We start from the raw sequence: 27,160 nt of genomic DNA, 5'->3' as shown, positions 1-27,160 counted from the left end.
TATTTTAAAAAACTAAAAGTTACATGTTAGAGCAGATTAAAAATTATTTCCGGTAATATATATTTTTTTATTTTTTCACTTGATGAAATATTAATAAATTTGAGTCAAACTTTGGTCAATTTGACCAGCACAAACCCAAATGTGACAACTAAAATAGGACGGAGGGAGTAATAATTTATTTAGTAAAATATATATAAAATATATTATTATTATTATAAATATATAATCGGGGTCGGGATCGGAACAGGACACACGAAGTTTCGACCCCATCCCGATTCCTCGAAAGACTTCCCGAATCCTCGACCCAAACGGGACGGAGATCGGATCGGATGGAGGCGGGGTCGTCGCCCATCCCTACGCATAGTTTGGTTGATCTTCATCATCAAATTATGTTCAGCTAAACAAATGTTTTTTTTTTCCTGGTTGGTTCATACATCTGCAAGATAATAACGGCAAACATCATAATCAATCGGTTACATAAACGTGTTGTCACTCGTCAGTACTGGGCGGGACACTCTGATGTGCAAAACTTAAATTACTTGATAATTCTGGAAAACACGTAAAAGACAGCACCCACATGCTCATCGACAGCGACCCTCAATAACAACTCCACCTCCTCCATCACAGTATCACACTCATCAGACCACCACCATGAGAGAGATTCTAAATCTTTAATAATCATAATACATATCCAAATATATACTTACAGTATATTCATGAATCCCCACTCTATCCCTCACCCTCTCCTTTTCTTTCAATACTTTTTAATATACTTTAATTTTTTTCAATAATAACCCCCTACTTTTATTATTTCTAACGCTATAATAAAAGAAAAAGAAAAATATCTGGACCGTGGCGTGACCCTATTTCTCGTGATTCCCGTAAAGGATGAGCCATATATAGATACACCACCATATACGTATATATAGCGAGATACATACTGCACCATATCACCACCTCCTCATTCATTACTAGTTCATTCAACAGGTTACCTAAAACGTCGCCGTTTACATTTCCGTTCCGCTCGGGATTCTTGCTGCTTCTCTTCAACCATTCTGGTGATTCTTTTTCCTTTTCTTTTTATTTTTCTTTAATTTTCGTCCTTAATGCATTTAATTTATATATTAATTACATTTTATTACGCATTATTGTTGTTTTCCCAAGCTTATAAAACCGCAGCGCAGCAAAGAGATAGATAGAGATACACGAGAGTGATGGAGGCGGAAGAGGGGAAATCGATAGACACAACAAACACAAATACTAATACAAATCCATTTAAAATTACCATTGGTGTTTGTGTAATGGAAAAGAAGGTGAAATGCGGCTCCGAGGTTCTGTTCCTTGTTTGCTTTTTTCTCTGAAAACACGAATATCCGACTCGTATTTTGTCTCGTGTTCGTGTGCTTTCGTGTTTCGTTTTTTTGTCTATTCACCTGTTTGTATGTTGTTATTAGGTTTTCTCGGGGCCTATGGGGCAGATTTTGGATAGGCTACAAGCATTCGGTGAATTTGAGGTGATTATAGATTATACACGCGATGTGTTTGTGTTTATGTATATATGTAGACTCTGGAGTAGTGTTGTATTGTGCTGTAGTGTTATTTTTTTGTTGGAGGTGATTTAATTTTATAATACTGTTGATTGTAGATCATACATTTTGGTGATAAGGTTATTCTTGAAGAGCCAATTGAGAGGTACTATTTGTTTTAGTGGTGATCATACTGTTATTTGATTGGTGTTGAGCTCTAGCATTGTGTTTGACTATTTCTTATTCGTTATGTTACGCCGTATCTGCTGTCGTTTGTACTAGTAGTGCAGGACTAGTGTTGTTAAGAATTATAATGAATTATTAACTGACTGTAACATCTGCTTTTAATGTTTACGTGCTGACTCATTCTCCCAGGTCAAAGCTGGACTTACTCTAGCTGATGAGTGGATAGGAGTCAGACATCTTGTTTTGTTGCATGCGAACAAATATATTTAGCAAAAGAAATTAGAATAAATATAGTAATAAAAAGAATTACGTGGATGAAAAGAACTAATAATCATGGATTGCAATAGCTGCATCTAACGCTGAAAAGAGGATGTCGGAATTATATTTACCTGTTATTTATAGGGTGAAGACCGTAAGTCAGGTTATGAGATATATTGGTTTAGTAACTGAATTTTCTGAGATTGCTATCATGTAGGTGGCCCATATGTGATTGCTTGATTGCTTTCTACTCCTCTGGGTATCCTCTTCAAAAAGCGGAAGCATATGCTGCTTTAAGAAAGTAAGTATTTATTATGTTTTTATTTATATAATATTTTAGGTTTAAAAATTAATAATCTTACTAAGGAAGTGATAGTTGTCAGTACTCGCATCTCTTTAGGACTGAAGATCGCCTTATAGGAATAAATAACTTGCAACAGTTCACTGTGATATCCAGATGCTCACCACAATTGAAAAGTTGCACATTTTGTTTTTTTACATGATTGCAGTTAAATGTTGAATATCTTGGATATCTTAATGGACGATGGTTTTAGCAAACTTATTAGAAACTTTATCATCTTTAATCTTATTCTGGATGTAATACACATATAGTTCATCTTATTGTCATAAGAGCATTAAGCTCTTAAATTACATTTGTGAATTTAACTAATTAGGCACCAATGTGAAATTTTGGAAACACATTTGTGAGTCATTTCATACCCACACTGTCTGAAAGCAATGTACATGTTAGGATCATTTGCATGTGTAGTAGCAACTAATTCGTACTTCTCTCTCCCTCTCTCTCTCCCTATATATATATGTATGTATGTACATATCTGTATATATATGTACATATGTATATTATATATATATATATATATATGTGTGTGTGTGTGTAAGTGTTGTATATGTATGTTACGTATGTAGGTGTATACATTTAAATATAAGTCTTTTTTGGTACCCTGTATTTTTGGATCAAGGAATACTATCTTCTGCATGTTTACAACACCGTTTTTCTCTTCTACTATTTTATCTTTAGTGTTTTTGTGGTCGATGTGTTGCTCTGCATGACACTCAAGTGTCGCTTTCCATTTGAATTTGTATCATGATTTCTCGCCTTACAATACTCTTCGTAATTGTTTCTCCAGGCCTTTCCTTGTAAATGAATTGGATCCTCAATACCTGCTTCATGATCGAAGAAAAGTATACGAGGTACTTTGAACGTATCACATTTTAGGGTGTTAAACTATTTTGTGCCAAATTAGATAGGTTTCTGTTGGGTTATATAAATTGATGATATATGCGTGTTTTTTGTTAGTACAAAGTTTCAAGACGGTTGAGAAATTGATGATAGCCGACCAGAAATCTAGGGAAACTTCTATCAAATATATCTTATATACATATATATATATATATATATATAGGGGTGAGTTCCGGTACAAACTTACAAACTTTATGCGTTCAAGACATATATAATTTGAGTTCAACATTTTTTTAACATATTTTGTTGAACATCAATTAATATTGTGTTGGAGAAGTACATAAACTAATTTTTGAATGTGAGAACTAAGTTAAACATATTATATAACTAATATTTATGTTTCTAGACCCTACCCATACCTCAGATGTATAGTTTAAGCATCTTTATAGATATATTCAACAAAATGATAATCAATGTTCAACACCTGATGTTGAACCCCAATTACAAATGTGTTGAATGCACGATTTATTTATGCGTTATTTTTAAAAATTATGATGTTTTTTCAAGAATTTTCAACAGGAATACTTTTTATAACTAAGGATTAACATGATGAGTGAATAAAAAAAATTCAAAAAAAAGTTTGTAAGTTTGTAACTTAAAAAAGTTTTTATTTGATCCTATCCCTATAATATATATATATATATATATATATATATATATATATATATAGAGTTTTACTCCAATAGAAACCTGCTTAGTCTAGAAACTAAAAACCAAGCTGAAATATCACTAAATCCTAAAGCAGATACCACTAAATTCTTAAACAACCACATCTCCACTTCTATCTTCACCAACCCCACCTCCATCTTCACCAACCCCACCTCCACATCCGCCATTGCCACCACCTCCGTCGTCACCTCTTCCATAACCACCACCACCTCTATGCCACCCGCCTCCTCCATCTCCACCTCCATTATTTCTCTAACAACACAATCTCCACCTCCATCTTCACCAACCCCATCTTGGTCGCTGCTTCAACCTCCTTCAGCCCCGTTCATACTTCTTTCTCCACCTCGGCTCAACTTCAAAACGCGGCGGAGCCGCCACTATTCCGGCAACGCTCCAACCCCCTACTTCAAGTCACCCACACCTTCGCTACAATCATCCTTCCTCCATCTCTACCTTCACCTCCACCATCTCCACCACCGTCACCACCATCTGAATCGAAAACGTGAACAGATCTGGAGATTTGAGCAGTTTTTCTAACATATATGGAGATTCTGGGCTGTTTCTGCAAATTTTCACTAATTCTTGCAACACATATCACTAAATCCTAAAGAGAATATCACTAAATTGTACTGCGAATATCACTAACTTGTATTGGTTTCTAGTTTTTATTTTAAAAGTGGTTTCTATTTGATCATGAGCCTATATATATATATATATATATATATATATATATATATATATATATATATATATATATATATATATATATATATATATATATATAGGGGTGGGTTCTGGTACAAACTTACAAACTTACAAACTTATGCGTTCAACACATATATAATTTGAGTTCAACATTTTTTAACATATTTTGTTGAACATCAATTAAAATTGTGTTGGAGAAGTACATAAACTAATTTTTCAATGTAAGAACCAAGTTAAACGTATTATATAACTAATATTTATGTTTTTAGACCCTACCCAAACCCAGAGGTATAGTTTAAGCATCTTTATAGATATATTCAACACAATGATAATTAGTATTTTACATCCGATGTTGAACCCTGGTTACAAATATGTTGAATGCACGATTTATTTATGCGTTATGTTTAAAAATTGTGATGTTTTTTCAAGAATTTTCAACATGAATACTTTTTATAACTAAGGATTAACACGATGGGAGAATTAAAAAAATTCAAAAAAAAGTTTGTAAGTTTGTAACTTAAAAAGTTTTTATTTGATCCTATCCCCATATATATATATAGGCAATTGTTCAAATACAAACCACTAAAATAAAAACTAAAATACAAACCAAGAGAAATTATACCTAAACGACATCACCCACCCCCCTATATGTCATCACCCACCTAGGGCCCACCCTCTCCACTCAATCCACCCCGGGCCCGCTAGGGCTTCACCAAGGCTCCACACAGGCCCTAGACAGGCTCCAAACAGCCTTAAGAGCCAAAACTTGGCCCCACCATGGTCCCACTAGGCCCCACTTGGACCTCGTCTAGGCCCTCCTCGGGGTCCATCCCCGGTCCCAAAATCTATACCATTCTACTTAATCACATTGGCTTGTATTTAGTTTGTATTTTAGTAGTTTGTATTGGAGTAGGACCCTATATATATATATATATATATATATATATATATATATATATATATATATATATATATATATATAGGGTAACACTCCATAGCATACCCTCTTATATGGAGTTACGTAGCACACCATTATAAATATATACATAATATATATTCTATTATATTTTTTATGAAATATAATTGCAAATTTTGATTATTAAACCGAAAATGAAGTTATACAATTTTTTTATTCCAAAGATCATCTAAAATTATGCAATATCTCAACATGGTTCTATAACAGAATAATAATCATCCAGAATTATTCTGTTGTAGAATCAGTTTCGAAAATATACTTTTTTTAATCAAATTTCAAGTGTTAAATTACTTAAAATAGATTTATTTTATAGTATTTTATATTAGAATCACGTTTTATATGTATTCTATAACAGAATTTATAATAAAATTGATGATTTATAGTGGCGCGCTATGTAACTCCATATAAGGAGTCCCTCTCTTGAATGTTTGCCTATATATATATATATATATATATAAATTTTCCTGATTTTTTTTTGGAGCTTTATTAGAGAAATAATTGGTTGGGACTTGGCTCACGCAGCTCATTACCAAGTGGGGCCCAAGTCTTTTGGATCCATTAGGTTTTGTGATGGTGCCTTGTCCTTTGCTCAGAAACATGAATTTTATATCAAATTTGATCTAGTTGCAAACCATACCATAGATATATAAAAGACATCATAGTTTATTTGGCAAAAGTGATTAGGGATGGTTAAAGGACAGTATCCACCCATCCGTGGCTTCGTAGCTCAAGACATACGTCTTTTACCCTTGACGTGTATTCCTCACTGAGAGTATTATATGGACGCTAACGTCTAGGTTGCAAACTACCATGCCCTTCTTATTTCCTCCATTTATCCACACAAATTATACTTTCAGCAGCACACAGATTACTTAAATAGTGATATGTGTTTGATTCATAACCAATTCAACTATCCAAACTTTAAACGGATCATTTACCATGAGTTTGTTACATAACTTTATCAGTTTCATGTTCCTTTTGTCCTCTACAACCCTTTCTTAATGTGTATGTTTGTAACAACTTTAATATTTGGTGATACAGCGTCTTGAACTGTATGGTATTCCTGTTCCGAGATACGCTCTCGTTAATAGAGATGTGCCATATGAGGACCTGGATTTTTTTGTTGAGGAAGAGGATTTTGTTGAGGTTCATGGGAATCGTTTTTGGAAGCCTTTTGTGGAAAAACCAGTTGATGGTGAGCTTTTGGATTCACATGAAGTGCATGATATTTCCCTTTTTGCTGCTATTTCCGCTGATGTAAGACCATTGATGCCATGTTGTACTTGTAAACTTATGGATATAATATACTTATGTTTAAAGACAAATAAGGATCCATCTAGTTTTCTATTTAAGTATTGAATTTATTTTTGAGTAGCATTAGACGAAGGAGAATATAATAGCTCGACATCTGTATGAATCTATAATTTGAAACTTGAGGGTTTCATGTGTTTGGTTTCACAAAGTTCTTTTAGATAATAAGAAAGATTATAAACATAGGTAGACCAACCAAAAAGTTTAAGGAGCAGATCATCTTAAAGTCCATCTTCCCAGACATCCCTCTACCAAGAAAAAGGAAAATATCAAGGAGATGTGCATGACAAAATAGTCGACATCCTACTGTGTCAGTGTAACTGGTAAATAAATGGTTTTCCCTTGTACCGCTGACACCTCTATATGTTAGGGAAAACACAATATTATTGACTTAGAAACTGTGATAAGAAAAATAGTTAAAATTCAAATGGGACCCACTAATAATACAAAAACAGCTTATATTTTCACCATTTGATCACAATTCTGTAGTTAGTAACAAGTCTAAAATAAAACAAGTGAAGAGAAATGGGAGCAAACCCTCCGAGTTTTTGTTGCTTGGCCCCTCCAGATTTTATTTCTGGTTCCGCCCTGGCTTGCTGCTTTAATATATTGGTACAATATCATAGTAAAGCTCGATATTGTTTCTTATAGGTTGGCTGACAGTATTAATGACATTGATGTCATGTGGATTGATACCTGCATTTAATGCTTTATGTATTGTTACAGTATCATAATGAAGCTCGATACTGATACTTATAGGTTGGTTGACAATATAAATAACATTTGTATCGTTATGTATTTGTAAAAGAATACTAAAATAATATGACGGCAACATTTGGCTCTTTATGTAGGCTCAAGTTTAGGTCTTATATGCATTACATTCCGTGTAGATATTAAGTCTTAGTTTGCTTGCAAGATACCGTGTAACTTTTGACTTTCTCAGTAACCAGGCTTCTTTCCGCTTTGGGTGCAGGTGACAACCACAGCATAATGATATATTACCCTAGTTCAGCAGGTGGGGGCATGAAAGAATTATTCAGAAAGGTGAGAAGTTTGGCAAAATCATGTAGTCAGTCTAATTTTGACTCAACTCCTGTTGCATACTGACTTTTCTAGTATGCTGTAATATTTTCATGATTAATTGTCGGCTTACAAGTAAATGGGACAATACTTTATTATCCTGGCAAGATGTATTGGTGACAATTCTCCCCATGATTTCACCCAATTCTTCTTGATGGAAATTATATAGAGGTGTTGTATGTGCATGTAGTCTAGCTTTTCAGCTCTATACACCCTCTAAGTTCATAATAAAAACTAATAGGTTAAAAGGATGGGATTAAGTGCAAGACATGCTTTATCGAGGACAAGGACAATTAACTTTAAGTTACATGCAGACACCCTTCTTGTGATTATCCCTGTTGAACGCACTTTATGTCTTTTCAGTATTGTATCAGACTGAACTTGTAGTCATCAATTTGTGAAACCCAACTTTGTACATCTTTACTTCCTTTGGTTCTCTTTGTGCAAGTGTAAATACTTTTTTGCATGCCAAACAAATAACTAGTAGGTTTCAACTTGTCGTCATTGTAGAAAATATGAGAGACGAGAGCATAGTGTACTGCTATTTTAATGATATTGGTTACAGAAATTTACAAACACTTGCCTCCACTAAGGTTTGAAACCTCATCCATAGAGGTTAATAGTAGGCTAGTAACTTAATGGAAAATGGCAACCATACAGGTTCAGACCCTTGACCTTTACTAGCACTTTCTTCTTTTACGTCTCAATCTCATCATATGTCCTAGTTCTCATTGTTCCTTTGACGTCTCAATTTCGTCATATGTCCTAGTTATAGTTGAACAATGTTTTTTTTTTGCGGAATCTGGATGAAGAAAATTTAAGGGAACGTTCTACAAGTCATAACACTTATGCTATTTTGTTTATTAAATCAGTGGCAATTTTTCAGAACAATTCACAATTATAATATGAATTATTTGATAAACAAAATTAGTTCTTCAACTTCGTAATTTAAACTATGTTATTATCTATTGAAATTTAGTCACCCATAATTGCTGTATGCGCATTTTCAATTTATTGAAGCTTGTCACTGCCTTCAGGTTGGTAATCGGTCTAGTGAGTTTCATCCAGAAGTAAGAAGAGTGAGGCGTGAGGGCTCATATCTATATGAGGAGTTTATGCCAACTGGAGGAACTGATGTTAAGGTGATCTGTTTTGCAGTTCTGCAGCTTTCTTGATGGTCAAATACTTAAATATATATTAGACTAATGGGTACATATACTATTCTTCATCATCACAGACAGAAGTCTTAATTTTCTTCATTTTTGATGAATTGTGAAGCCTAATATGAGTTCTTTTGATGATTTACATACTCACCACTTGCCGATAAATCCATATATGCTCATGAAGGATTTAATACAAATTTTTAACAAACTTCACTTTAAATAATTATATCAGGACTACTTGAATAATTATATATGGCTCCATACTACAACCTTGTTGAGATAAAAGTTGGAGAACAGCAAATTTCTTGAGAAATCGCATTGGGCTTCAGAAGTCATCAATACATACATACATACATACATACATACACATATATATGCATTAACATATATGTATGTATGTGTGTGTATATATTCTGCTCTTTTGTATAGTAGTTATTTAATTTTGTTATTCAATTCTAGATGTATATATTTTCTTTTATTTAAAATAAAAGAGAACAAGAGTTTACAATTTTTGTTCAAATGGATTGCTATTATTTTAGGTTTATACTGTAGGCCCTGAATATGCACATGCAGAGGCAAGGAAGTCTCCTGTTGTTGATGGCGTTGTTATGAGAAATCATGATGGAAAAGAAGTAAGTTACTGTCAGAATTTAAAATCTGTTAATGCTTCCATTCTGCACGAGTTATTTTTATTTTAGGCTCTTTATTGTCTAGATTTCAAGGGGTTTTGAAAACACATGTTTTGGGGTTGAAATTTTTCAATTAAAGTGCGTCCTATTAAACCTAATATCACATTCTAAGAGGTGTGAATTTGTGTATTATCAGGTTAGGTATCCTGTACTTCTCACTCCAAATGAGAAGCAGATGGCAAGGGAGGTTTGCATTGCATTCAGGCAATCAGTAAGTTAGTTCAACCATATCTGTGTAGTCCATTGCTCAAGACTCGGGATACCTTATTTTAATGAATTCATATGATTATGCACTAGGAACTTTGGAGAAGCGCTCGATGTTTCATTTTCACTTGAAAATATTTGTTTAATATATACATACAGACATACATACATACATATGTACATACATACATATATTTGTGTGTGTGTGTTTGTATGTATGTATGTATGTATAATTGTTCATTGTATAGCAGGCTTCCAATAATTTGTACATCTCCGAGGAATATCCTATGGGGTGCTCAAATCATTTACCATTTACTAGATTAGTTTTATAAAATGTTGAAATTAACTCTCGTTAAAGAAAATTGTGTGCTTCCCCTATATATTAAATGATCCGTTTTATATGTACATGTACAAAGTCCCTTTTAAGAATTTTTTAGCAACTATTATTGTTCACACCTAGTTGTGCTTTTCTTAGGTTTGTGGTTTTGACCTGTTGCGTTGTGAAGGCCGCTCATACGTGTGCGATGTAAACGGGTGGAGCTTCGTAAAGAATTCCTACAAGTGAATTTACTAGTTCCTTATCTAGTTTATTTGATTTATCAGTTTCAAATTGTACTATAATCCTTGTACTTGGCACTTAAAAAGCCTTTATGTCCAGTTTTACTTATTTTTATGTTATTATTATAGATAATTCTGCATTAACTATGAGCTTATCTGAAGTTAATACCTAATTGATCTGTCTCCTTCACATTTGGTGTCTACTCTGTAAACATCTAGATGACTAGATCACATCTATCTGGAACTTTAATTGATTTTCAGGAAAGTTTTGCTATTAAAGTGTAGTAAACTCGCCTTCCTAATATCACCATTGATTCATATTTCTGTTAAAGTAAAATTATCGACTAATTATTACGGGGATACATAATTCGAAAATGGTAATTATTTATATCTCTTCATTCTATTTCACTTTTTTTTTCTTAAAAACCCTTCCTCTTCTCTTTCCTGTCCATTTCCCACGTTGCCAGTTGCTGGAAACCTTGTTACCTTTCCTCTTTTCCTTTTATCCATCCATATTTCCCCAGTATGTTTTTTCATATATAGGGTGCTTAGATCTTGTTGAACATCAACTACTTCCTCTTCTCTGTTCTTGTATGCTTGTTTAGTCATGAAAGTCTTATGCTATTAATGGCTATATACAGGTATTATGACGATGCTGCTTGCGTGTTGAGAAAGATGTTCCTAGATGCAAAAGCCCCCCATCTTTCATCGACAATTCCTCCGATTTTGCCTTGGAAAGTTAATGAACCGGTTCAACCTTCTGAGGGACTCACACGCCAGGGAAGTGGAATTATAGGCACATTTGGACAGTCCGAGGAGCTACGTTGTGTTATTACTATTATGAGACAGTAAGATTGATGTCCTATAGTTTGTAGTATGTTTCTTCATAAGTTAGCGCCTTTTATTTACCTATTGATGTGCAGTGGCGATAGAACTCCAAAGCAGAAAGTAAAGCTGAAGGTGACTGAAGAAAAGCTATTGAATTTGATGCTTAAATACAATGGGGGAAGACCTAGAGCTGAGGTAATTTTTTTACACTAGCATTCACTTTTTCTTCTTAAGTTATGTTTACTCAGAGTTTGGGAGCAGAACCTTTATATCATTATTCAATCATGTTGGCAGACAAAACTTAAAAGTGCTGTGCAGTTGCAAGACCTTTTGGATGCTACAAGAATTCTGGTTCCACGATCCAGGTACAATCCATATAAATCTATTTACCATAAAACCATATATGGGAGAATTGGAAAGATCTGATATGTTTGAATTATTGCCATAGAGGATCCTGCACTTGCTAGGCTCGGTTTCATATAATATATGTTATATGCACGGCCTGCTCATATTCATCACTTTATAGAGAAGCTTGATTATAAAAAAGAAAAAAAAAATCATAATTGCTTTACTGTGGTGATCCATTAGTCCCATTATAAAATACGCTTATGTTATACATGTATTTATTTTCCTTGTTTCAATAAGGAGATCTGAATATCATCCGGGTCATCAATAAAATTAAGAGAAGAGATGGTGTCATGGTGATGGTGAGTGAGGAATTAGAATATTGTTTTTTATTTGTCTGATGTTAAATTTAATTATAATATATAACGTTGTTGAATTATATAGGGCAAATAGTTTATAAGGTATATTCTTAAATCATGGTAGTAGAACATAAAAATGATCTTTTTGCTTTGTTACAAATTTTCTTGTTATTAGGATTTTACTTGGTCGTCGAGATTTTGAGATATACTCTGAGATGCAATGTTTTTTTTATTCAAAGATTTTTTCTGACTATTGAATTTAGAATGTTCTCTTGTTATGGGTTGCTATCCATGCAAATTCCTTTCTTCTAAGGTTGAGAAATTCTAGGGGTAGTTTTTCTGCAGTAGGGCTAGAGGACATTCGGTGTTAATTCACCTAAATTCATTCTTTTCTTTTGTTTCCTTCTTGTCCTACATTTGATGGCCTTGTCCCATTATCTGTTTACTTCATAAAAGAAAGGCTAGGAGCTAATTAATCGGACGAGTATAACGGTTCTGAAACAGAGGCTATAAATGCAAAAAGGAAAATATAGATTTAAAGTTTAATTCAAATCATAGCTACATCCATGTCAACAAATTTTCAAGTCATGTGAGTGTTTTGTGTCATTAGGACGTAAAGAGGATGTGATCAGACAGCATAGCTTGTAGGCCATAGATTCCTATAAATATCAGGTTTTTGCTTTCCAAACCTGTGCCTTAAATGACATGTTGATATTTAGCTGTCATTTTAGTACTTGCTTTTAAGGATGCTATGCCTTAGATCATGAAACTAGATCGCTTAATTACTTGTGATCAGTTTGAAGATTCCAATAATATCAAGCAACAATAGAAAGTGTAATTCAGATCCTTAAATATATATAATATATTATAAAATGTTAATCGTTTGATATCATTTCTGAAGACAGATACCCCCAAGTTCTTTATGACACTGTAATAGATGCTCGTACAAGCAACTCTGTTATTTGGTCACAATAAACTATGGTTGATCTTCTTGTGAAAGTATTCCGGTGGTTAAGTTTGATATGTGACAACCTAAGTTTTGTCGCTGTGACATATGAGTAGATATTATATGAAACAACCCGGGTCAAATCCCGAGCCTTTTTCGAAAATCAGGTCAAGTCCCGAAATCCGAATCCGAAAATAAGCCTAAATATACTGGCCCAACTGCAACAACTTGGGTAATCCACAAGCCCACCACAGGCCCCCAAAAGATCATGATTTGATTTGTTGGTGCAATTGGTAGTAGTACTTATGCTTATAAACTGAACAAATATTCTCACTCTTCTCGATGTGGGACTGGGGTGTTACAAACTCCCCCACTTAAATTCCTGACGTCCTCGTCAGGCCGAAACGGATAGCCCATAGGCCCAGATCGAACCCCTCTAGCCATTGTGGGATAATACCGGCTGGCTTCGTGTCCCCGCCTCCGGATCTCGGTCCATTGCGGGATAATACCACCAGCCTTCGTGTCCCCACCTCCGGCAACTTGACGAATCAAGCTTTCGAGAACCTGCTCTTGTGGGATAATACCGGCTGGCTTCGTGTCCCCGCCTCCGGATCTCGGTCCATTGCGGGATAATACCACCAGCCTTCGTGTCCCCACCTCCGGCAACTTGACGAATCAAGCTTTCGAGAACCTGCTCTGAATACCATATGAAACAACCCGGGTCAAATCCCGAGCCTTTTTTGAAAATCGGGTCAAGTCCCGAAATCCGAATCCGAAAATAAGCCTAAATATACTGGCCCAACTGCAACAACTTGGGTAATCCACAAGCCCACCACAGGCCCCCAAAAGATCATGATTTGTTGGTGCAATTGGTAGTAGTACTTATGCTTATAAACTGAACAAATATTCCCACTCTTCTCGATGTGGGACTGGGGTGTTACATTACATTTCCTAGCCGCAAGCCAAAATATTGAACTTTATTTACCTTCTGCTCTCCCTTAGTTTTACAGATACTAATTCTATTCCCTTTTCTTTTTATTGTATACAGTATGTGGATAGTATGTTAAATTTATACATTTCTCTGTGTTCTGCTCTTAGATCTTGTCGATCTGGTACCGGTTTCGGACATGGGTGTGGATCCAAGAGTCGGGTTCTTAGTCTTAATATAGTTAGAATTCTTGGATATGGATCCGAAAATGGACAGGGGTGCGGGGACTCGGCATCTAAGCTAACACGAGTAAAACTTAATATCGACTGATTCATTATACATTCATGAAAATAGTGTCTACTACACAAAAAATCATGCACACTTAATTATATATGTTAATATGTTGCATAAAATCAGGAGAATAACATAGAAACAAGTATTTTAAGGACCTTGCTCTATAAACAAGTTGTAAAGAGTTAGGAGACCTTAATTTTCGTTTTGAACTAGGATGCGCTATAAGGTGAAATGTCAGGTTCTAATCAGAATGATCCGACTCAGATCCTGTACCCATACCCATGTCATATCCAGTGGAAACGGGTATATGGACAAAAATGGACAGTATGGGTAACGGAGATATTAATTATGAATTATTTGTTCCATATTATGGAAAACACGTTCAGCAGTTTCTTTTTGTTAGTATTAATAAGTTTGTAATGTAAATAAGCAAATACTTTTATTTGGAATAATGATGTCAAAATTTGAAATAAATGATTATCGCTTACTAATTATATTAAGAAGTATTATATTATTGCCAATGGTTCACATACGGATATTGTATCAGAGTAAATTATTGTCTTTGGCCTGATTGGAAATGTTATGTTTATTTAGGCCTGGCCGGGAAAGTGATAGTGAGGCAGAAGACATCGAGCATGCTGAAAAACTGCGTCAAGTTAAAGCGGTTCTGGAGGAGGTCTTAATACAAATCCTATCATATATTGCACTTTTTTCTTATAATTTTTATAATGTCATATTTGAGTGTATCTCGAGTAGTTTTGCAGACATCATTTAGAATCAATGCGCTAAGATGTTGATTATTAGCTATCATATCTTTGTTTTATTGACTCTTGTATTCGTAATTTGCCTTCTGATATTTAGGTGGAATTAATATGTCACCAGGTTTCATTGATTTGTCACAGACTCACAGTTCCCTATTGTTTCATTATATTTATTTAGAAGTACGTTATTATAATTGAAGATATTGTTACTGATGCCCTTTCCCTAATAAATCTCATTATTACTTTCTCTTAACGAAATTCATGATGGTGCATAAAATCATCGACATAAGGTTAATGTTTAGATATTATTGTGAGATAATGGCTACTAGCTTGTGTTTTGCGCCCAATTTCTGTGTGGCATGGAGGTGTTTCAATATGCTTAATGGTACGTCCCATTGTACAAGAAAAAAAAATCGGGAATGTTTGGCTATTGTCAGCTTCAAGTAATCAATTTTTAGTTAATATTACATATATGTTCACTCGCTTTTATGTCTTCCAAGAATTTTCGGCTGAAACACTTATGATTTATATTTCTTACATGTTAAATTAGTAAGTAGAGACTGTATAAAATGAAGTTCGAAACTATAATTTTAATGTATATGATAAAACATTTTTGCATATATTTGAATAAAATTGTTTTAGTAAAAGCAATATACTTCTACTTTACAGGGAGGGCATTTTTCTGGCATTTACAGGAAGGTTCAACTAAAACCTCTAAAATGGGTTAAAATTGCAAAAGCTAATGGTGAAGGTGAAGATGAAAGACCTGCTGAAGCCTTGATGGTTCTTAAATATGGGGGTGTTCTTACACATGCTGGCAGGAAACAGGTATTTCTAATCTCATTATCATGTAAATGTGTTGGAATGAAAGTCTTGGATGTGGTGTACTTTTAAATTTGAAGCACACTTTGTGGTATTTTCTTCTTACAAAGTTTCCACTTTGCCTTTGACATTCTTGGCAGGCAGAAGAACTGGGAAGATATTTCCGAAACAATATGTATCCAGGTTGTAAACACTTACCACCATAATCTAATTCAAAATGTGTGTTTTTCTTTGTTTAGATCATAGTACATAATTGTTATATACATGTATATAATTTTATTATCACTTAATATATTTATGGATCCTGTTATATCAAGTCAAATGAAAAAAGGTTGCACTCTTTGTGTCTTCTAATTAAATATGTCTTCAAAAGTATTACTTGCTCAAAATGTCTTTTAGGATTTTCTTTATCTACATTTTAGTCTGGCATACCATATACATACCACTGTTAAACACCCTCTTTTCATTATTGGCAGGGTTAGTAATCTTTCTTTGCATATCAAATTCATTTTGTGGTTACTTCTAAAACTAATGCAACTACAGTCAAATTCTCAAACCTAAAATGAATATCCAGGTTACATTATGAGAATGTTACCTAATCAAGCCAACTATGGTGACCAAATTCAACAAAATTTGGTATCATAAGGTCGGCTAGCAATGCAGGATAAGGATTGAAGAATTTGATTATTGATACCTTTAGATTTTTAACTTAGATAAACTAACTCTCAACTAATTTAGTAGTTTGATTATATTGGGTTTAGATAAATATTTCTTATCATATTAAGGTAGGTGATAACTATTATTTATAAGGAAATTAATATAATTAGGAATATGTTCTTCTAGTTCAGATTTTATTATACTTTGAGTGTTTTGGGAATGTTTCTGTGGGTTTGTTTCTTTTTGTTAACCCTCTCTGCAAATTTGATTATCTAAGGGTGCTTCATCTGATCTTACATTGTTGTATCAAGAGGCACCAAGGGCATGTTTCTGTAAAAAATTTAATAAGTTATATCTTAGTATCAGCTTTTATGTCGAAATTAATTAATTAGGCGGTCTATTGACAACTTATGGGGAGGATGACTTAATTTAAGATTGTAATTTGAATAAATGTTAAACAATAATTAACCTTCTTTATCAATATACTCTTTATCAATATACGCCAAGAGAAATATATGATTTATAGAGTGAGTTAAGGGGGGAAGACCTTGTGGGAGAAAATTCACGTAAGTAGAGTAACTTGTCCTTAAAGTGGGGTTTGATGATTAATGTGGTTAACTCAGTTAATACCAAAAGTCTGTACAAATAGTAACTTGATGGTTAGGGTGAACATATATAATTCATTAAGGTGCTAAAAGAAGAATGGATAAGGTAATTATGTGGAAGAATTTTTTTTAATTATTATAAGAAAGAGATAATCTGAATCCCAAGTTGGATGTAAAAACAAGGATTGAAGAATGATCAGAGCCTTAAATACTGCAATAGTATACCTCAAGTAATCTCTCATGTTTTAACCTTAGATCTTAAACAAGCAAATATTAAGTTGCCAACTAAACAGTTACAAAAGCATATATATCCGCGTCTTATGGAAGGTGACAATATAATTGACAGAAGCAAAAATTATGCACTAAAATAGCACCTACACATATTTCCAAAATTGAATTTAGAAATTGTGCGGAATATACAGCTTTTAGCTGCATGCTGTTGTGGAAAATATATGTGGTTGACTTGTGCGCCTTGCAGATAATTGTATAATAAAACATTTATAGCATAAATAAAACACCTAGCTCCAACCACGGCCAAGAAACAGGGAGAGGGAAGCTACCAAAACCTGGATATCTCCTGCACCCCAGTTTGCTATAAAAAGAGGTTTTGACGAGTCATTACTGCCTAATTACTCCTAAAGCACTCATCCATAAAGTGGTTACTGATTTAAGTTACAAAAAAACTATAACAAATTTACAACGGAAACCAAATTTCTGAAATCAATATCAATGTCTCTTTGGTCTTTGCTGAGAACTCAGAAGCCGAGTTTCATTCAAATTAATTGATCCCTCTAGTTTTGATTTAATTATCTGTTTCTATATAAATTATCAGCAGAATAGTTGTAACTTTACTTGACAAAGCACTAGCAGTTGGTTAAAAAAAATTACCTAGGCCCCATTTGGTATTGCTGTGCATACTGCAAGAACAGCTTATCCCTGAAGAGCTGGTAAAAAAATGTTTGATGAATAGAAAAGCAGCTTTTTTGAACAACAACTTTTGGCTCAAAAGCTGATTTTTGAGAAAGCAGGTCCTCCCATGCTTTTGTAGAAAGTTGCTTTGAACCTAAAACAACAGCTTATTCCTGAAAAGCAAGTAAAAAACTGTTTTGTATATATAAAAGCAGCTTTTGACTCGAAAGCAGGTCCTCCATGCTTTCGGAAAAGCTACTTTTGAACTTATGTGGGAAGATGTCACAGATTTCACCTACGTTACCCGGACTCTTCATTTTGCCTCGAGTACCCGTGTCGGACACTCGACACTCGGACATGGGTATGGACACTCCGACACTTATTTTAGGCCAAAAACATGAAAAAATTTCAAAATATTGCCGAGTCCGACACTCGGACACGTATCCAGTTTGGACACTTTCAGCCGAGTCCGGGTAACATAGGATTTCACTATCAAACATCACCAAAATCATTATTTTTTCTATAATATACCTCAAAACATGCAAATATCTAAAATATTACAGAACAGTTATCTAAAAGCTTTTTATTACCGGCACTTTTTCTAACAGCACAACATGCTGTTTTGAACAGCACTCCCAAACACACCCTTAATAAATGCATCATGTTATAAGAACTCCTCAATTAAAGATGTGAATAAATTCTCCAGGATTTAATCCTATAACCATAATATGTCTCTGCCTATAGTTTCAAAGAGTGAATGATATTGATGGGATCACTTTTTGCATCAAGTTTATTAAATTGTGATTAATAAACTTATCCGTGTGTGTGCTTAAAGAGCTTAAGACAACATATAGTACCTGATAGGATACATTTGGGTGTCTAGCATACATAATTGAAAGGTTGTCTTCTTTTTAAAAAATTCTAATGTGAGTTTAGGATATTTTTTAATTTTAATGTTAGTTGAGGATATTGATGTAATATGTAATCTATGTGTACACTGTACTTATTCTGGAATAGTATATATATGCTCCAATACTGATAGGAAACTTGGGTGTGTTCTCGATTGCTCGGTGACTATCTTTGTCTCTTTTTGGTTCTCTCACATGACTAGCTTTGTTATCAGCTATCATTTCCAAATGAACAAAACTAAATATCTTTGTCCATCCCTTTAGCTTGCCAAATGTTAGTAAGAATGAGTTTGTTCTATTTCTGAATTTGTAATTAATTGATGCAGGACAAACAGATTAACATCTTTGTTTTAGTCCTTGCCTCCTGATTATGTTCTGTATGTTAGTTTTATTAATTTTTCTGTTCTTCTCAGGAGAAGGTACCGGTCTGCTTCGTCTGCACAGCACATATCGTCATGATCTGAAAATATATAGCTCAGATGAAGGCCGTGTACAGGTATAATCTTAAAAACACTTGTGGTTGAATCTTATTGCATTTTCAGTTTGTTCATGCTATGCTCCTAACCTTTAATAATTGGTAATGTTTCTGCTTGGAATTTTTGGTTTCCCCTGCTTGTTTATTAACTTTTGTAAGGATTTACCTGTGTATGAACTTTTTCAATGACAGATGTCAGCTGCTGCATTTGCAAAGGGCCTCCTTGATTTAGAAGGACAATTAACCCCAATTTTGGTGTGTATAACTTATCTAGTTCTTTCACTTTCCCTTTTATTTGTAGCTTTTTCTATTGTATTGTGTACATTAGATAACTAACATGCTTTCATCTCAAGGTTTCACTTGTTAGCAAGGACTCCTCTATGTTGGATGGACTTGAGAATGCCAGTATTGAAATGGAAGAAGCTAAGGTCTGATGTGATTCTTTGTATTACATTGTTATACTTTTCAATGAACTGAAGTCAAATTTGTTATTTGTGATTGACTAGGCCATATTTAAAAAGTTGCTCTGTTCTCATCCCAGGCTAGGTTGAATGAAATAATAACATCTGGAGCAAAGACAACTCAAAGCAACGGATCACCTGCAAAACCTTGGATGGTTGATGGAGCTGGGCTTCCTCCAAATGCTTCAGAACTTCTCCCAAAATTGGTAAAGCTTATATCGAGGACTCCATATGGTTTTATATAGAGCCCGTTTGGCTGAGCTTATGGCTTATGAGTTATGACTTAACCTGACTTATTTCATAGGCTGAGAGTTTTAAATGTCTGTTTGGGTAATTTTGACTTATTAATGACCTATGAGTTATTAAAAATATAATCATAAAAATAAAAGTGATTTATGACTTGGGAGTATTTTTTATCAAAAAAAAGTTCAAAAAAAATTAGTCACTGAAAAAAGTACCTCAAACTAACTTCTGGCTTTAAGTCAAATTCTGGCTTATTTCTAATTTTAAGCCGACTTCTGACTTATTACACAAACAGACATTTATCAGCTTAAAGCCAGAGATGACTTGAAGCCCCCGGGCTTTAAGCCCAGGCAAACAGGCTCATAGTCTTATCAGTATCTATTGCAAACTTCTCACTGCTAATTAAGCTCTCTCTAGCCAGCCAGCCCCCCCCCCCCCCCCCCCCCCCCCCCCCCCCCGGCACTCTCCCTTTATATTTTGTTGGTGCTAAAGCCTAATGAACTAATATATGTTGCTCGTCTTGATAGTCTTTCTAGAATACTCAAAATATTCTCTTAGTGTAGATCTATTATCCAGATGTTCTCTTTTCTTTGGAAACCAAACGGCAAAACTCTTGTGTAGGAATTAGTTAAAATCCAGTATATCTACTGGAGTGCGGGCACAGGAAGTAATTGCAATCTTTTCCAAAGATTTAACAATAGGAGAGGATTAAGAGATGCATAAAAAACTTAATATAGAAGAAAACCATTAATGAAAAAAAGTACCAATGCTGAATTATATAAAAACCTTCAACAGCTCAAGTAGAAACTTTTATCATGTATTTACCAAACATATGTCAGCCTTTCCATATTACAGGTTTTGTTGGTCACAACAATGCCAAATCGGCCCTTTACACAACCAAAAAGTGATAAAAATTTGCTTTGTACCTTGTCAGCTTACATATTGCTAATAACAGACTGCGCCCATCAAAATAGTATGCAAGCTAGAAATACAAAGCCCATCACACTGCTAGTCATCCTTTTTAGACTTCATGTCTGTATATAATATATAGACACATAAGCTTCTTACATAAGGTAATATCAAGTTATGCAAGCTGACGAAAACATCACCAATTGTCATATACCTTCTTATATATAGTACATCTATCGGGCCTTTGTCTTTGAGCTTATGTCTATGCTTTGATACAGGTGAAGTTGACAAAGAAGGTCACCGAACAAGTGCGGCTGCTTGCTAAGGATGAAGATGAGAATTTGGCAGAAAAGAGCTCGTATGATGTTATTCTCCCATACGATCAAGCAAGGGCATTAGGTAAAACAAATATAGATGTTGATCGTATTGCTGCTGGATTACCCTGTGGCAGCGAGGGATTTCTTTTAATGTATGCTCGATGGAGAAAACTTGAGAGAGACCTATATAATGAACGAAAGGAGTGAGTATCTGTCTTCATTACTTCAAGATTTTCGCAAGTGCCTGACTGTTTAATTGGTTACATTTATATAACAATTTTCACCTTTGTGGTTGTATTGCAGGCGTTTTGACATTACACAAATTCCAGATGTTTATGACTCATGCAAGTAAGTTGTTGCCTTAGCATCTATGTCTGGTGTGAAGTGTATGGAACAATTACCAAAATGTGATACAGGTTTTCCTAATTTCTGCTGCTGAAGCCTGAAAGTATTAATGATTATAAATTGCAAATCAATTTTAAGACTTTTAAACTAGTTATCTTGTGTGTGCACGAATGTTATGCTTAGAGAATGATAGTTCTTATGTGATATATGTGTATCACATATTAAGTGCTTGTCTTGCACTGCTTTCATTCTTAGGTTAAACAGAGTTTCTTTGGCGCTGCCATATAGTTTTGCTATGGATGGTATGCCTTTTCTTGCAAGGTCAAAAGAAACAGCGCCGGCTTTGCCTTAGGATGTGTGTGTATGCTGGTCTAGATTTGATCCCAACCTTTCAAGATCTCTCTCATCTTTGTGAACAAATGTCTTATAATACTCATATAATGTTATCGTATGAGAGGTTTAAGGGCATAGAATTAGAGGATGAAAGTGTCAGGAAATGGTAAATTATGCAGATTTAAGATTTTATGTAGCACATTGATCTGAAAGGGTCAATTGTTCAGATTTAAGGGGATAAAAAAGCATTCATATGGAATATGTATAAACCACCAAAGGTTACTGATAGTGCCAAATTATTAACAAATGATCTCTTATTTTCTTTTTCCAATATTATGTTTGTAATATCTTTAATTTAGTTAGATGACAAATCAATTTCTGATATTGTGATTGTGTACTTGTCCATTCCTTTTAACAGGTATGATCTCTTGCACAATGCGCATCTTAATGTAGAAGGGTTGGATGAACTCTTCAAAGTTGCTCAGGTAACAAACTAAATATTATTTCTGACCTCGCATCTTCAATTGTTTCAGATATTACTGGAAGAGAGTAATTTGTTTCATGTTTGGCATTCCTTCATTTGCATGTAGTTCTTTTAGTTAGATTATCTTTGGTGTTTCTTGTAATTATTAACTAGACCTGCTTCTGACTTTCAAATTGCGCAGATATCAGATACATGGGATGTAAGTATATTAAGTAGATTAGAGTCTTAAACTATGGAGTTTCGGATACGGGAAAAACCAAAACTAAAAGAAGTGAAATTACCTTAATTTCTTTCAGCTAAAAAAAAAGAGACCTTCCATCTCACTCCAAAGCTTTTACTCCTCAGTGGGTTGAACAGGGGTTAGGAGTAAAGTGAATAAAGGCGTTTTAGAAACTTCTTGATTCCAAGTAAAACCATATTCTCCTCGTATCTATATATTTGTATTTTTTTTTGTCACACCTATATATATGTATTTAATCATGTTACTTCTATTTTCTTTTGTCAATGCTCAGGAGCAGACAAAGTTATTTCACTTCCCTTCATATATTTTCCTGTACTTCTCTTTATTCTAAAAGAATTCAGGGCCAATATCTTTGCCGTGTATATTTGGTGCAACCCCAGTGTTTTCTTTTATTGAACAAATCGAAAATTTTGTTTTGATGTGATTGCAATTTGCAACTGCATCTTATTAAAATATGGTTCACTTTATTGATAGTTTGGTGTTCGTCCTAATTAGATTTGGAGTAAGATAGATTTAGTCGCCTATGTTAACGACTATCTGAGGGCAATAGTCTTGTAATTACATTCCAACTGACCCGATACTTGCTGTTGAATTTCAGTTACTTGCAGACGGTGTTATTCCCAATGAGTATGGTATTAATCCAAAGCAGAAACTGAAGATTGGCTCAAAGGTAAACATCGCATTACGAGACATATTTACTTTCATGTTATTGTTATTTTCTCTTCAGTGTTCAGAATATTGGAAAATGTCAGGAAAAGATCTAATACAACTGAAGGAAGTAGCAGTGTCAAAATGCAGGCACCAACTTCCACACAAGTTACTACTCCTAGGGTTTATGAGTTAAATGTGCTCTTTTGTTTCAGGATCTTATTTAAGAACCTACATGTCAACGCAAACTGATTATAGCATTAGCGTACTTCAATGTTACACTCTTTTTTAGCTTATTTCACAGCACTGTACTGTAGACTATCTGTGTAGACTATCTGCAAATGCCATTATCTAACAGGGAACTGTCACTTGTGTCGTTCTATATTTACATTTCAGATTGCTCGACGCTTGCTTGGTAAAATATTGATTGATCTGAGGAACACTCGTGAGGAAGCAATCAGTGTTGCTGAACTAAAGAGTAATCAGGAGCAAGAATCAACAATTAATACCACCTTTACAGAACCACCACCAGTGAAGACTGAGAAAGAGGCAACAGTCAACAAGACAACAAAAGAAGAACAGGATCATCAACGAATATCTCATATTCGAATGGAGGACACCAGGAGGAACAGCTTCACAAGTGACATGTCGATGGATCAGGAGGAGGATGATGACAAAGAGATCAAATACCGGTTGGATCCAAAGTAACTGCGACATCCTTTTCCTTATTGAAAAATTTGTTCCTAACTTGTTTGTGATATATAAGTGACATGAAATCAGAAATACATATCTTCGTTATAATATTAATGACGCTGTACTACATTTTCCCCTTAGATATGCAAATGTGAGGACACCGGATAGACATGTTCGAACGCGCCTTTACTTCACATCTGTAAGTATATAGTACGTCAAAATTTTGCAACTCGTTTAGATTTTTAGATGATTAATGACTAGCTAAGTTTGGCTTGATGTTCCCTTGTCCCTCTTCTCCCTGTCCATTAAGCCTAGGCAATGTAATGGCATAGATCATTTTTTTTACTGTTCACTGTGTTGATCCACCATATTAATATAGTTTTTGCATGATTCATTTGACAGGAATCACATATTCACTCTTTGATGAATGTTCTTCGCTACTGTAACTTGGATGAATCACTTCAAGGAGAGGATAGCATGTTCTGTGACAATGCTTTGGAACGCCTATTTAAAACAAAGGAGCTTGACTACATGAGTTATATTGTTTTGAGAATGTTTGAAAACACGGAGGTAGGTGCATCTTCCATTTTATGTGATATAGCTTGCATTAGAAGCTTGGTTATATGTTTCTAGGGTTTCTAGTATCAGTGTGAATCAGCACTTCACATCCTCCCTTTCACATATGCCTTAAATCCTCACCTCCTGTTAATAGGAGAAAGAGGGGAGACTACTATGCTACAATCCCCAGGGATTTGATATATAATTTATTGCCCTCCTTTGGCAATATACTGTTAATCATGTTGTGGCATGTGCAGATTTGCTTTCTGCCTGTGTAGTTGTCATTTCACTTTTCAGAAGCTACAGTCACCATTCCCATATAAATCAACCTGCTAGTTAGGCACTTTTTCTAATAAAACAAGGATTCATTGCTGAAGATATTTTGCTCAGAACATCGTGCAACTTTCTTTTTGGTTAACTTTTTCAGAGCTAAATGCACGGTTTTGCAATCCAATATCTTGTTCTCTACTAGATTGTATCTGTTATTTACATAATTCTAGGTGCAATGATCATTTGCATTAATTTCTGTTGTCTCATTTCTGTGTAAGATTTCTGATCTCTGAATATTGTTTTACCAAAGCATACTATATACATCACTTTAATATGCTTTAGAACCTTGATAGTTGAGCAATCAGATTCAGTACTGGCCTTGATTTGTAAATTAAGTGTTTACTAAATACACCTCAAGATGATTTATCTACTGTTCAAGAGGTATCTAGTTAGGTAGTATCATTATAACTTCAAAATTGTGTTTGCTAATGGGTTATAATCCGTTAATCACCTATTCATTCCCACTATTGTCCTAACGAATTTCAGTTTACTATTGGTCTTACTGTGATTACGCAAAATTCATTTGGTCAGACCCCAAACTTTGCTTTTCTGCTATATATTTTTCTAGAAATTTACCTTACCGACTTCAGATAGTTGCATGTCCCCTATAGTCCCATCATTGTTTGAAGACATGCCTTCCTGTGATTTATCTTGTACATGTAGAACTTCACATTATATATATTCTGCACAGGTACTCTTTAATAAACAGTTTTCTAAGGAATATAATTGGTGACCTAAAAACAGATTATTTTGTTATGGTTTTATAATTAAAAAATATATATAAACATGCATACCTGCTCACCAATTTAGATGTATTTTTGGTATATCTGCAGTTGCCTTTAGAAGATCCCAAGCGCTTCCGTATAGAAATGACTTTTAGCCGTGGTGCAGATTTATCACCTTTGGAGGTAATAATTATCTCATTGATAAGATATGATACAGTTACCTTGATTACAAGTGTTACTGCCCCTTGTCACCGTAATTTGGTTTCTATATTTAAGTGCACTAAAGTTACATGGGGGAAGTGACCTATAAAGACAGCTGGTAATAGTCTTCAAATTCTATTATAATATTTTCACTTTAAATTCATCTATTGCTTGGGTAAAATTGTTAGGAGAGATTTTACTCATCACATATATCTTCTTGACTATTAGTAATTGTTCCTTTTGGAATCTGCAGTTCTTTTTTAGCTGTGATTGTTGTGGTAGACATAGAGTTGACGTATTATAAGTGTTTACCAATAACATTAATTAAATGAAGTAAAGGCTCTGCAATAAAGCCACCCATCATATTAGACATGAGTGCTAGATCTATTTTTTATATCTAGTTAAAGGGAGACGGTCCCTAGCAATTGATTGTGGCAACAAACTATCTGCTGTTTTTCACCGCGGAAAGAAAAAAACCCTAGAATGAGTGTCTAAAGTGCGAATGGGCTTATGGGCCACTCATGCTCCCAGAGTTAATGTCTTTCCGCTATAACAAACCGCAAATAGTTTGCTGCAACAATCGATTGACCGGGAACTGGACCCGTAGTTAAATTGCTTAATATGGAGTATGATAATATCACAGAATTAGAGAACTTTAGCAGGTCAACAATTTCAAATCAGCAAGTTAAAGTGTATCCTGTTTTGATATGCAGAAGAATGATAGTGAGGCTACTTCATTGCATCAAGAGCACACATTACCGATAATGGGGCCAGAGAGACTGCAAGAAGCAGGGTCATATCTGACACTAGAGAAGATGGAAGCAATGGCTCGGCCGTTTGCTATGCCGGCCGAAGATTTCCCCCCGCCATCAACTCCACAGGGATTCTCAGGGTACTTCTCCAAAAGTGCAGCTGTATTAGAGCGCTTGGTCAACCTTTGGCCCTTTCATAAGCATGGAAATACCAATGGGAAGTAACACTTAGTTTAGCTATGTCCACCTCTTTCCCCTCCCTTGATATTATGTTCTTTAGATCTTGTATATCTGTAACTCTGGCCAGTTGGTGTACTTGTTATTAAGTGAAATTTTGACTTGAACAAAGAACTTTTAGCATCGCAAATTGTCTATGCGCTTACCTTCCCCTCTGGTCCACTTCACAGGACGTTACATGCATGGTGTTAAAAAATATAAATATAATTGATTCTTATAAAAAAAATTGTAAAACTGTGGTCTTTACTCGATAGTGTTCA

The 27,160-nt window shown here is 34.5% G+C and overlaps 1 protein-coding gene across 4 annotated transcripts; it reads left to right on the top strand.

Moving 5' to 3' along the window:
• The first annotated feature begins 698 nt into the window (after positions 1–698).
• LOC108213130 (inositol hexakisphosphate and diphosphoinositol-pentakisphosphate kinase VIP2) lies at positions 699–27,050 on the top strand. Of its 4 annotated transcripts, none has more exons than XM_017384872.2 (31): positions 699–1,058; positions 1,165–1,313; positions 1,455–1,514; positions 1,646–1,692; positions 2,188–2,271; positions 3,119–3,182; positions 6,623–6,776; positions 7,866–7,936; positions 9,010–9,114; positions 9,675–9,767; positions 9,961–10,035; positions 10,504–10,589; positions 11,228–11,434; positions 11,510–11,609; positions 11,709–11,779; positions 14,881–14,962; positions 15,717–15,875; positions 16,010–16,052; positions 19,362–19,444; positions 19,616–19,678; positions 19,777–19,851; positions 19,965–20,090; positions 21,315–21,556; positions 21,657–21,701; positions 22,450–22,516; positions 23,355–23,426; positions 23,801–24,108; positions 24,239–24,296; positions 24,500–24,667; positions 25,819–25,893; positions 26,625–27,050. In XM_017384872.2, the coding sequence occupies exons 2-31, from the start codon at positions 1,215–1,217 to the stop codon at positions 26,886–26,888; spliced, it is 3,246 nt and encodes a 1,081-aa protein (XP_017240361.1). In that variant the 5' UTR covers positions 699–1,058; positions 1,165–1,214; the 3' UTR covers positions 26,889–27,050. The 4 variants fall into 4 exon arrangements, with proteins under 4 accessions (XP_017240361.1, XP_017240359.1, XP_017240362.1 ...); XM_017384870.2 differs by having other exon boundaries at positions 1,165–1,331; XM_017384873.2 differs by lacking the exons at positions 699–1,058; positions 1,165–1,313; positions 1,455–1,514; ... (1 more) ...; positions 2,188–2,271; positions 3,119–3,182 and having other exon boundaries at positions 6,699–6,838.
• Positions 27,051–27,160: the final 110 nt, after the last annotated feature.

The sequence above is a fragment of the Daucus carota genome, chromosome 3 (assembly GCF_001625215.2).
Source record: "Daucus carota subsp. sativus chromosome 3, DH1 v3.0, whole genome shotgun sequence".
Classification (NCBI taxonomy): Eukaryota; Viridiplantae; Streptophyta; class Magnoliopsida; order Apiales; family Apiaceae; genus Daucus; species Daucus carota.
Note: the sequence above shows the minus strand (reverse complement) of the source record. Positions and strands in the feature narration are given on the sequence as shown.

Excerpts from the sequence above, each read along its gene's own strand:
- LOC108213130 (XM_017384870.2), top strand. The coding sequence starts at position 1,215 with ATGGAGGCGGAAGAGGGGAAATCGATAGACACAACAAACACAAATACT. Across the intron at positions 10,036-10,503 it reads GCATTGCATTCAGGCAATCA|GTTTGTGGTTTTGACCTGTT; the intron begins GTAAGTTAGTTC and ends TGCTTTTCTTAG. Across the intron at positions 11,780-14,880 it reads ATTCTGGTTCCACGATCCAG|GCCTGGCCGGGAAAGTGATA; the intron begins GTACAATCCATA and ends ATGTTTATTTAG.